The 12486-nt window shown below is 40.4% G+C and overlaps 1 protein-coding gene across 1 annotated transcript in view; it reads right to left on the minus strand.

Annotated features, from left to right (window-relative positions):
• The window catches only part of DCAF13 (DDB1 and CUL4 associated factor 13), a 32618-nt gene that overhangs the window by 18688 nt on the left and 1444 nt on the right, over nt 1–12486 (minus strand). The window contains exons 2-5 of the mRNA XM_004580660.3: nt 7836–8035; nt 7214–7321; nt 2602–2691; nt 324–479 (exon numbers count right to left, since the gene is read on the minus strand). Coding sequence (XP_004580717.2) covers nt 324–479; nt 2602–2691; nt 7214–7321; nt 7836–8035 — 554 coding nt within the window. The remainder of the gene's footprint in view (nt 1–323; nt 480–2601; nt 2692–7213; nt 7322–7835; nt 8036–12486) is intronic.

The following is a 12486-nucleotide window of genomic DNA, read 5'->3' on the forward strand; positions in this document are numbered from 1 at the left end:
TTTCCTTATAAAAATAAACAACAACACAGTACTTCCTTGGATTCTAGGTCCAGGATCGCACGCACACACACACACTCTCTCTCTTCTTTGATGATGCTTACTGCTAGTACCTTGGACTACACTGCAAGCAAATATGTTTAGATTTGACTAAAGATGTCAGAATTCAGATAAAATCTGGAAAACTGAACAAAAGCAAGAATAACACTGAAATTCAGAAATTCTTTCACACATTTAAGTTTCCTAAACAGAGGTGAAATTAGAAAACAATAAGCAGAATATACCTGCTATATTAAACAATAACAAGGAAACAATAAGCACATTACCTCAATTGGGTTAAATTTAACACTGCTTATACTGTCAAATCCCCAGGTCATTGAACATATAGGATTGGTTCTTTGTTCATCCCAAATGTCCACCTGCTGTCCACATGTGGCAAAAACAGGATCTTTCCAGTGATGATCAATGCCAGTATACACTGTCTTTAAAGGCAAAGAGCATATTATGAATGAGTTCATAGATAGTTCCAATCTGCAGAAAACTGTAAAAATATTTATCTATACTTTTTGAGGAAATTCCTGTTGACAGCTTCCTTGAAGCTCTCTTTTATAGGGTTAATACTACCATAAAGAGATAAGACATTTTAAAAGAATGCAACCAACTTTTAGATATCACTAATTTGTTTCTACATCAGAATTATTTCCACCTCACACTCATACCTCACCCTCAAGTCCCTTTAAGAACATTTAAGGGCTGATATTGTGGTAGCATGGGTCAAGCTGCTACCTACAATGTGGACACCCCTATATGAGAACACCACTTTGCATCTTGGCCACTCCATCTCATATCTAGCTCCCTGATAATGCACCTGGGAAGGCAGAGATGGCCCACAAACATGGGCCCTAGCACCCACATGGGAGACCTGAGTGGAGTCCCCCACTGTTGCGTCCATATGAGTAGTCAAACAAGAGATGAATGATTGGTCAATCTATAACTCCTATTTTCAAACAAATAAAGTAAAAAACCAGAAACAGAATTTAAACATGTACCTCCCATAATACTGAAATGACAAAATTGTGATTTTCGAAATGGTCATGCTTAAAGATTTCCCCAAACAACTGAAACAGCCACGTGTGGGTCAGGTCAAACCCAGAAGTCCAAAATTCAATCCAGGCCTCCACAGGAGGCAGGGACTCAAGAACTGGCCATCCCTTGCTGCCTCTCAGGGTGCACACTGTCCGGAAGGTAAAACTGGGAATGCAGGCAGGATGGATTCCAGAGACTCCAGCTACAGGAAGTAGGTAGGTGTCTAAAGAGGTATCTTACCTGATACACTGAATGCTACTATAGATGAAATCTCATTTAAGAACTCTGAGTGCTTAATAAAAAGTGTAAGTACTATAAATCACAAGTAGGTCAAATGTTCTGTGTTTAAGCTAAGGCTAAACCATGCTATCTGATTTACAGGACAATCAGTAAGAAATGTGAAAAAGAGTTATACAGGGGCACAGTGCAATAGCTTTAGTGACTAAATCCTGGCCTTTCATCCACCAGGATCCCAAATGGGCACTGGTTCGTATCCTGGCTGTGCTACTTCCCATCAGGCTCGCTGCTCGTAGCCTGGGAAAGCAGCAGAGGATGGCCCAAAGCCTTGGGATCCTGCACCCATGTGAGAGATCCAGAAGATGCTCCTGGCTCCTGGTTTTGGAATGGCTTAGCCTCGGCCATTGTGGCCACCTGGGGAGTGAACCAGTGGATGGAAGATCTTTCTCTGTTTCTCCTTTCTGTATATCTGCCTTTCCATAAAAAATAAAATAAATCTAAAAAGGAAAAAAAAAAAGAAAGATTTATGCAAGATATGGCCAGGATAATGGCTCAATTGGCTAATCCTCTACCTGCAAGTGCCAGCATCCCATGTGGGAGCTGGTTTGTATCCCAATTGCCCCACTTCCCATCCAGCTCCCTAACTGTGGCCTGGGAAAGCAGTGGAGCATGGCCTAGAGCCTTGGGATCCTGTGCCTACATGGGAGACCTGGGGAAGCTCCTGGTTACTGGCTTCGGAACGGCACAGCTCCAATCGTAGCAGCCATTTGGGCAGTGAACCAGCAGACGGCAGTTATTTCTCTGTCTCTCCTTTTCTTTGTAAACCTGCCTTTCCAATAACTTAATCTTTTGAAAAAAAATTTATACAAGAAGCTCAAATTATTACATATCTTACTTTCCTAAAGGACTATTTCAAGTAAGGAAGTGTGAGATTTGTGTAATATTTATGACAATATAAAAAAGACAAAAACTGACACAGAATTTATCTGGACATTCTACTTCATAGATATTTCTTCATGGCCTTGCTATTAAGAAATATCTCATTGCATCCTTGAGCTGAAAACAGAAACCAAACCCTTCTACAATGAATAATAAAAAACTGTTCAAATTTTTTACTTGCAAAGAGCCCTAACTGCAATAAGTATTACTTAAAACAGGTCAATTACTGTGGCCTAAAGTCTCATTTCTTACTTATGTCACTTTACTTTTTAGAAATTAAAATTATGAAATGTCATGAAGAGAATTTGAGCAGGCAAAGCATAGTGGGATTTGTTCTCACACCTTTCCTAATATTGTATGCAGTGGCTCTTCCTCTTCTCCGCAACCTGGGCCATCCATTTTCCACTGCTTCACAGTTTTGTCATCACCAACCTAGGAATATTTAGGATGATGATGATGATGTTAATGAACAATGGTCACAAATAAAACTCACCAGCATATATATCAAATGTAAACATTTTGTTTAAAAAGCACACTCTATTCATGTAATATATCAATTTTTTAAAGATATATATATCCTACCGTGTTACAGCAAAGATGTTGACAAGTGTCTAAGTGATATAAAATTAAAAATACTAAGAATGATACAAAAAAAAGAAAAGAATAGCAGTAAAGTTAGGCTATAAGTGCGGCAAAAATTTTTCCTCCAATAAAGATCACAATTTGAATTAAGGAGAAAAATTGATTATAATAGAATGATATTTATAAAATCAGGCTAGTCAAAACTTTGAAACAATATGTCTTTCAAGAAAATAAGATTCCAGATAGCTTTGAAGAAATGAAATAAAAAACATGGAAATACACCAGAGACCACATTTTTATAGTTTCAGAATAGACAGAGTTCTTCTCCACCGACACAGAACTCAAATCACCAGTTTTCAAACTGGTTACTGTCAAACGCTGGACAAAGTACCCTGAAAGCTTTTCAGGATCCAAAAGGTCAGAACCATTTTCACATTTTAATCAAGGCATCATTTTTCTTTAAACTGTGTTAACAGTTGCACTGACAGGGAAAAAGAGACACTCCGAAATGTTGGCAGCTTAGTCCAAATCAAGACAAAGCAATCGTCTATGGTAATTTAGACTCAGGTCACTGGCAGACACATTCAAAATATTAGATGAGATAGACTGCAAAACAAAACAAGCCATGTAGCATCATTTGGGCTTAAAACAAAATAATCATAAATGTGATATTATACAAGCATATGAGGGAATTTTTAGAAATCAATTGAAATATATACAATAAAAAGAAAAACCTTTGGAAGGATTTTAAAATGTTTTGTCACCAAAATAAAACTTACTCTTAATTCAATTTTTCTGCAATTTTATGAAGTTCCCTCATATACACATCATACTGCCAGTTTTCACTTACAAGTCTGTATTACATACAAATTACATATTTTCCATTAGAAACATTGACATATTTATCTATAGAAGACGTATGAATTCAGTTGCTTTCCTGCAGCAAATTCAAAAAGAAAAACTTTCAGCAGCACACTTCGCAGTGTGCTTGAGATTAGAATAAGGGGTTTAGATGGAGGTTCTGATACTAAGATGAAACAGGAACTTCTTTTGTTGAGGATATAAATGAACCTGAAGCCTCTTTATAATATACTTAAACAATATTTAACTGGGCTGTATCACATTAACAACTCTGAATCTAAGCTATTGGCATCATACCAAAACTCAGTTCTGGGGACCTGATTCCACAGGGAGCCCTCAAGATGCAATCTAGATACTCAAATCTCTGTCGATGTGGCCTGACCCAAAGGTCTTTTGAGTATTTATATGAAATAGGGTGAGCCATGTCCCTGAGCACACCCTCCTGCATCATGGTTTATGAGAATTAAGTTCTGATAAATACTGTGGACAAGCTGAAGATCTGCGATCAAGGAGAACGATGTCTGATGCAGCCTGCGGAGCACCAGCCTCGGCAGACCAGGGAGCCTAAGGTGAGCATGTTTGCACAGACAAATGGCTCTACAACAGCATGTGCCTGTTCAGAACAACGCCTCATTCTATCTGCATGAGGAGCAGGACCTGCTAAGGTGATGTGCATTACAGACTGGAACAACTGGAGAAACTCAGGTAACAGAGGTTTTATGAGATTATGAACTAACCATTTCAAAAAGAAGAGGAGGGCTTGGCACAGTGGCCTAGTGGCTAAAGTCCTCACCTTGCACGTGCCAGAAACCCATATGGGCGCCGGTGGCCCCACTTCCCATCCAGCTCCCTGCTTGTGGCCTGGGAAAGCAGTAGAGGATGGCCCAAAGCCTTGGGGCCCTGAACCTGCGTGGGAGACCTGGAAAAGGATTTCCAGGCTCCTGGCTTCGAATCAGCACAGCTCTAGCCGTTGTGGTGACTTGGGTAGTGAATCATCAGATGGAGGACCTTCCTGTCTTCCTATCTGTATATCTGCCTTTCCAATAAAAATACATAAATCTTTAAAAAAATAATAAATAAATAATTAAAAAGAAGAAGAAACACTAAGGACTAAAACTAAGCCAAGAAACAGCTCTCACATGTGTCTCATGATCTCACTTAAATATGAAAGCTAAAAAAGCTGAACTTGGAGCATGTACCATACCATAGCAAGCTAAGCCTCTAGCTGCAGCGCCACCATCTCATATGGGCAGTCTACTTTTCTCTCTTTTTTTTTTTTTTAAGATTTATTTATTTGTATTACAAAGTCAGATATATAGAGAGGAGAGACAGAGAGGAAGATCCTCCATCCGATGACTCACTCTCCAAGTGAGTGCAACGGCCGGTGCTTTTGCCAATCTGAAGCCAGAAGCCAGGAACTTCTTCCAGGTCTCCCACACGGGTGCAGGGTCCCAAGGCTCCGGGCCGTTCCCACGACTGCCTTCCCAGGCCACAAGCAGGGAGCTGGATGGGAAGTGGAGCTGCCGGGATCAGAACCAGCGTCCATATGGGATCCTGGCGTGTACAAGGTGAGGAGGACCTTAGCCGCTAGGCCACCGCGCTGGGCCCGGGCACTCTACTTCTAATCCAGCTCCCTGGTGGTGGTCTGGAAGGGCAGTGGAGGCAATGAAAGACAACAGAATAATGATAACAATAGATTACATTTATTTACAACTTACAAATTATTTATTTCTGGATTTTTCCATTAACAGAAACACTACTTCTAAGCTAGCTCCCTGGTGGTGGTCTGGAAGGGCAGTGGAGGGCAGTGGAAGGCAATGGAGAATGGCCCAATGCCTTGGGCCCTGTACCCACAAGGGAGACTCGGAAGTAGCTCCTGGCTCCTGGTTTCATACCAGCCCAGTCCCAACTGTTATGGCCATTTGGGAAATGAGCCAGCAGATCGAAGATTTCTCTCTGTAACTCTCAAATAAAATGACTCTTAAAATTATTTTTTACATTTTGATTTGAAAGAGTACAATTACAGAATCTTAAACTATTTTCTACATATCCACATCCTTTAAATGCTTTCTCACTCTTCACCTTTATCATCCTTGTAGTAGTTTACAAGACTACTCCCCTCCTGGGACACGAGGTTCATTCTTTGGCTCTTCGAGCTCTGCATTCCCCATATTCTAAGGAAGAGCATTTCCTAAGACGACCACAATGATGTCTCTGTTTTCTCTATATTACTGCCTTTCACTTCCTCCCAAAGATTCTATCTTGATGATGCCAAGTTCGGCTGGGATTTCTCTCAACTCCAGACCTGCCACTTTCAAGACGACATTTTCAATCACAGCATATCCCACTAGTCTAGCTTACCTCATCCTACCTTTCTTATTCCCATCCTTTCCTAAAACTTGCTCTCAGCTCTGACTTCTTTTCTGAAAAAAGAATCACCATTTTTCTAGGCACTTCTCAGTTCACAAGCCTCTAAAATCTTTCTAAATCTAACCATGCCATCTATTGTTTTCACCCACTATGTAACCTTATTATTTTCAGTAGAGTGCACTAAAATAGCTTTCAAACTGATCATTGTTGTTAAATTAATTGTCTCCCATATGGGAGATGGTTTGGGTCCTGGTTGCTCCATTTAAAATTCAGCACCTTGTTAATATGTCCACGGAAAGCAGCAGAAGATGGTCCAGGTACTTCCGCCCTGTAACCACATGGGAGACCTGAGCGGACAATTGGACTGGCTTAGAGCTGGTCATGTGGTCATTGTGGCCACCTGGTGAGTAAGCTGGTGGATGAAGATCCCTCTTTTTCTTTGTCTCTCCCTACATACCTGCTTTTTTAATAAATAAATAAATGAATTTTAAAAAGAACTGTTATTTGTACACTTAAGTTCACAGCATTATTTATAAAAGCGAAAACAAGCCAAATGCTCATCGATGAGTGAATGAATAAAATGTACTATACACATACAATGAAATTATTATTCAGCTTTAAAAAGATAGGATGTGTGCCACGAGATAGATAAAAGATAGATAGATTCTGATAAGATAGATTCTGATAGACAAGATAGATTCTGATGTGTGCCACAAGATAGATAAAAGTTGAAGAAAATATGCCTAGTGAAATGAGAGATACAAAAAGGCTTATGTAAAAAAAAAGGGACACACAAGAATTGTGTGATTCTACTTCCATGGGGTTCAGACAAACTGAAAGTGAAACAGTTGTTATCAATGGCACAGGTCACTGGGAAACCGAGAGCTGACTGTTCAACAGACAGAATTTGTTACCTGGAGACAGACTGTGCTGATGACTGCGCACAGTGTGAACTTACTGTCACTGACCAGGTCCCTGGAAAACTAGGACTTTTCAGGGTTTATGAAGCTATTTTACTTCATAAAACTGCAAAAGGGCATTGGAATAAATAAATAAACTTGAGGGTAAGTTATTCACTTTGAACATTCTGACATATGTTGGACAAATTTGGTGACTTTGGACTTGATGGTCTTACACTTACAGTAAAAAAGGAAGTTCCACAAAAGCGTGCACACATTCCTCGTACAAAGCCTTCATGCGCTTGGATTGCACGAACACATTTCCGCTGAGTCAGGTTCCAAATTCTAACCTGTAATAAAGTATATCAGGAAACTTCAGGGAACTGTAAATATAAAATGTTTGGGCAAAGGACTACTACATTTGAAGAAAAATAGACACTAAAAGGCTGATTAGTGACACCAGACAGCTGAAAGCAAACCCTGGGGATTAAAATAATACAATGCAGATGGATAAATACAACAACACACAGAAAACGCAATCTGTCAAATGTCTGTCGATGCGCCTTTAAAGAGCTTCAAAACTTACTCCTGCCAGAGAAGGAAAACTGAGTGTTGAATTACTAACAACAACCTTTGTGGGAAAAACTCACATATGAACAATTATTTTGCTTACTATCAAACTAAGTCTTAAGCTGCTCTCTTTATAGTTTCTTATATTTAGTAAGAAGCTAATAATTTTATCATTTCAAACAAAATTTAGTAAAGAATTACACTGAAATCAAAGCAAGATAGCTAAAATATATTTAAAAAAATTGAAATACAACCATCTTGATTCTGAAGTACCAATATTTAGGCAGCACTGACCTCTCCATCACATGCCCCGGAAAGGACGGTCGTCAGGCTCTTCGGGTGCTTCGCCAAGCAATTGATTCCATCACGGTGACCATCCAGAGAAGCAAGGAATGGTTTCGCGAACACCCGTTCCAGTTTGGTCGCATTTAAAGCTCTTACGTATTCTCTTGGGACTTCAAAAGGATGTAAAGTAGGATCGTAGTTTCTTGGAACTGAAATAAAAAGGATTCCTCTAAATTAAATAATTCACGTTTAATATTTCCTGTGGGTTTCCTTAGCTAAACATTCGATTTACTCAATAAGCCTTTAATCCAGCACTCTGTTCTATACCAAACTCCATGAAGAATTCAATAGCTTAAAACCTGTTACCAGAAACCTTTCAAAATTACCAGAAAATAAGGGAATGCATACATAGAAAACAGACTACATCTGCACACTCATACACAAAGGGAGAGAGAATGCTTTTCCTTTTTAATGTTTTACTACACTTTCACAAAATTCAAAGACCTCCTTCCATATGTTCTACTACACTCCTCACCTGAACTCTAAGTTCTCAGTCAGGATATACAATACATTCTTCATGTGTGGGCTTTAAGTCTAGCACAGCGTGTGGCACAAAGCAATTGCATGATAAATGTTTGCACACTGAACTGTAAACTCCTTGTGGGGCCCAGAACACTATTCATCCCTGGTGCTAAGCCCTACGGATACACTGTAGTGGTTATGACTACATTACATAGTGGCTCTTTATTAGCTCTTCCATGCATGCTTATCTACCTGAAGTACACAGGAGCTCACCACGTGTCAAGCACTGTTCCAAACATCTTATCTTAACTCCTTTCATCTCCACAGCACCCTATGTGTTAAGTTCTATTGCTCTTTCTTGTCTTCAAGATAGGGAAGCGAGGCCACAGAGGTGAAGTAATTTGCCGAGATTGTGATGGAGCCACAGAAGCAGTCTGGCTCCAGAAACCACGATGCCAAACACACTGTCTCAGCTAATATTTACTTAAGAAATAACTCTAAGTCCTCATAGCTTAAGAAAACAAAAACATAAAACAGAAACTCTCAATGTGTGAGAATAAATGCATTTTCTTTTATGCATGTGCACATCATATTCAATGCACACTAAAATTGAAACTGTACATTCTTAGTTAATTCTATACTCCATCCTTCCTAATAACAAAGTCAAAGTTATACTCATTCTTGTTGAGAAGTGTTAATTCATTGTCCCTTTTAGTCACTTAGTCTTGGCCCTTATTACTTTACATGTGGACTATTGTAATATCACCCCCATTCACCTTGGTGGCAGTCCAAGTCACAGTCATCAGATGAACCATCCTAAAACTTAGCTTTTCTTGTAAATATTTATTTATTTTTATTAGAAAGCCACATTTTACAGACAGAAGGAGAGACAGAGAGAAAGATCTTCCATCCACTAGTTCACTCCCCAAGTGACTGCAATGGCCAGAGTTGAGCTGACCCAAAGCCAGGAGCTTCTTCCAGTCTCCCACCAGGTGCAGGGTCCCAAGGCTTTGGGCTATTCTCTACTGCTTTCCCAGGACACGAGCAGGGAGCTGGAAGTGGAGAAGCCAGGATAGGAATTGGTACCCATATAGGATCCCAGCGCATGCAAGGGAAGCATTTAACCTTTTTGGGTACCTACCATGCAAGGCCCAAAACATAGCTTTTTAACATGTCACTCCCAGGCCCACCAACTTTCAAAGTTTCAAATTTTAAATATGTTCCCCAAGAGTAATAACAGTAATGTAATTTTCAAGAACATACCTCTTTCCAACACATGGACATTTACTTACTGGGAGTCTATTTTTTAACACTGAAGATTCTCCTGTCGGTTTATTTCAGTGTTTGATTTTAATGGCTGCAAGAGCTGAAGGAGACACAGGCAGGACTTGATTTTGCAGCCTGCTGTATTAAGAGGAGCACGTGCACACTGGGACTGTTCTGTGATAACAGACCTGACTCCATTACTGTGACACTCACGGAGTAGGACTGGCTCAGTGAGCATGCTCTGTCACAGTGAGGAGGGACTGACTGCACACAGACAAGCAGGTCTAAGATACTGTCCACGGGCACTGAAACTTACTTGACTATTTAATGTTCAGTCCCATCCACTAATCTTACAAAAGTTATTTCCAAAGTTTGTTTAGAAAATTACTCTCTCTGATGTCAATGACTGTTCCCACAACTATCTGATACTGTTATAACTTTAATAATAGTTTCTAATTTTTAAAAAACTGTCCCCACTTTTTCATAGAGGCAAAAGTGAATTTTTCCATTTTCAAATCTTTTCACCATTTTCAGTACAAAATATTTTGAGCAACGGAAATATCTCCAAGCATACGTTTTTGAAAACAATCTCTCTATAGCACAAGATTATTTGAAAGCCACTTTCTCGCCCAAAATTAAAATGGATTCTTAAGGAATAGGTTATGTTTTATCTTTCTCAAAGAAGTAAAAGCAGCCGAAGAAAAATGTTCAGTATTCAAAGCCACAGAAGAGTTTTGAAAATCTAATAAGTGCTTTATTCATTCCTATGTTCTACAACTCTTGGTTAAAAACTTTGATGTGACAACCAAAGAACTTCTGCATGAAAAAAACATTTTCATGGTCCCTTCATAAATTGGTAAAGACTATCTCAATTAAGATACTATATAACCCCCTAATAAATGAAACTATAAGATACTGCAGTACCTTGGCACGAGCATACCTTTGTCAACCCTCAGGATATGTGAATTAACATATGGCAGAGATGAGAATATCAATGTAAATTCAAGTATTGCATAAAAATTAAGAAAAAAATTTGAAGTTTCAATTATTTTTACAACACAACCAGGACAACCAATTGTAGACACTTCCAATAAATCGAATGAGGTTGAAACTCCTTTGTTTATTTTTGCTTACTTGAAAAGTAGAGACAAGAGAGAGCTACTGGTTCACTGCCCTTGGGCTTGCAACAGCCAGGGTTGGGCCAGGGTAGGGCCAGGGTAGAGCTGGAAGTCCAGAACCCAACAAGCTGGGTCTCCCACACAGACGGCAAGAGCCCAAGTGCTAGAGCCCCTACCTGCTGCCTCACAGGGTCCGCACCAGAACCTGCACCTGGAAGCCCACCTGGGACTCAGGCTTGTGTGGAGCTTTCACTTGAGCATTCCTCCCTGTGCGTGTCATTTCTTCCACCAAGTATATGTAACTCTCACCCAAATCTATCTAAATCCTACACATATTTTAAAAATACTAAATTTTTTTTTAAAAGATTTATTTTTATTACAAAGTCAGATATACAGAGAGGAGAAAAGACAGAGAGGAAGATCTTCCGTCCGATGATTCACTCCCCAAGTGAGCTGCAATGGGCCGATGCGCGCCGATCCGATGCCGGGAACCTGGAACCTCTTCCAGGTCTCCCACACGGGTGCAGGGTCCCAATGCATTGGGCCTTCCTCGACTGCTTTCCCAGGCCACAAGCAGGGAGCTGTATGGGAAGTGGAGCTGCCGGGATTAGAACCGGCGCCCATATGGGATCCCGGGGCGTTCAAGGTGAGGACTTTAGCTGCTGCTAGGCCATGCCGCCGGGCCCAAAAATACTAAATTTAGATCTTATGTCTTTCATAAACTTTTCAAATCACTGTGATCATGTCCACCTCCAAATTCACGCACCCAGTGAACAATAAACACTGTTGAAGCACTTGCCACATACACAGCACTGACAACAGTACAGTTGATACACTCTTGGCACATATTTATGCACGGTGTTAACTTGCAGGAAGCCCAAGGAAGTTTTAGAAACAATTTTCTTGGGCCCTATCCTAGTACCTGATATTACATATTTACAAGAAAATAACACTTAATAAAAACGAAAGAATAAAGGAAGGTGAAAGTGTTTCCCTTTATGTTTTACAGAACTTCAAAGTTTTATTATTCCATCCTGCTGCCAGCTTTCTACCAGAAAGTAAAACAGGGAGACCGTGGGGCCAACATTGTAGCAGGGAGCGGTGGGGAGGAAGAACAGGCTAAGCAGTGGTTGGAGTCCCAGCAGCCCCACTGCTGACCCACCTCCCAGATAATGTGCCTGAGAAAGCAATGGGAAGAGGGACCAAGCACCCAGGGCCCATATGTGACAGATTCCAACAGAGTTCTAGGCTCTTGGCTTTGACCTGGTCCAACCAGATGCTGCAAATATATAAGGAGCAAATCAGTGGACAGATTATCTCTCGTTTTGTCTCTCCCTCTTTCAAATAAATAAACAAATCTAAAAAAGAAAAAAAAAAAAAACAGGAGGGGATGGTCTGACATTGTGGTGTAGTAGGCAGTCCAGCTGCCTTAAGTGCTGGCATCCTATATAGGTGCCAGTTCAGTCCCAGCTACTCCACTTCCAACCCAGCTCCCCAAGGGCCTGGGGAAAGCAATGGAAGACAGCCCAAGTGCTTGAGTCCTTGGTACCCATGTGGGAGACCTAGAAGAAGCTCCTGTCTCCTGGCTTCAGCCTGGCCCAGCCCCAGCTGGTGCAGCCATTTAGGGTGTGAACTAGTGGATGGCTGGCTGGTCAGCCTCACTCTCTCCTTCCCTCCCTCTTTCAAATAAACAAATACATCTTTTTAAAAGCAATCTCAAAAACAAAGACCTTAATGGGTTTTCTTTTAAAGAC

Source organism: Ochotona princeps, chromosome 9, assembly GCF_030435755.1.
Source record: "Ochotona princeps isolate mOchPri1 chromosome 9, mOchPri1.hap1, whole genome shotgun sequence".
Classification (NCBI taxonomy): domain Eukaryota; kingdom Metazoa; phylum Chordata; class Mammalia; order Lagomorpha; family Ochotonidae; genus Ochotona; species Ochotona princeps.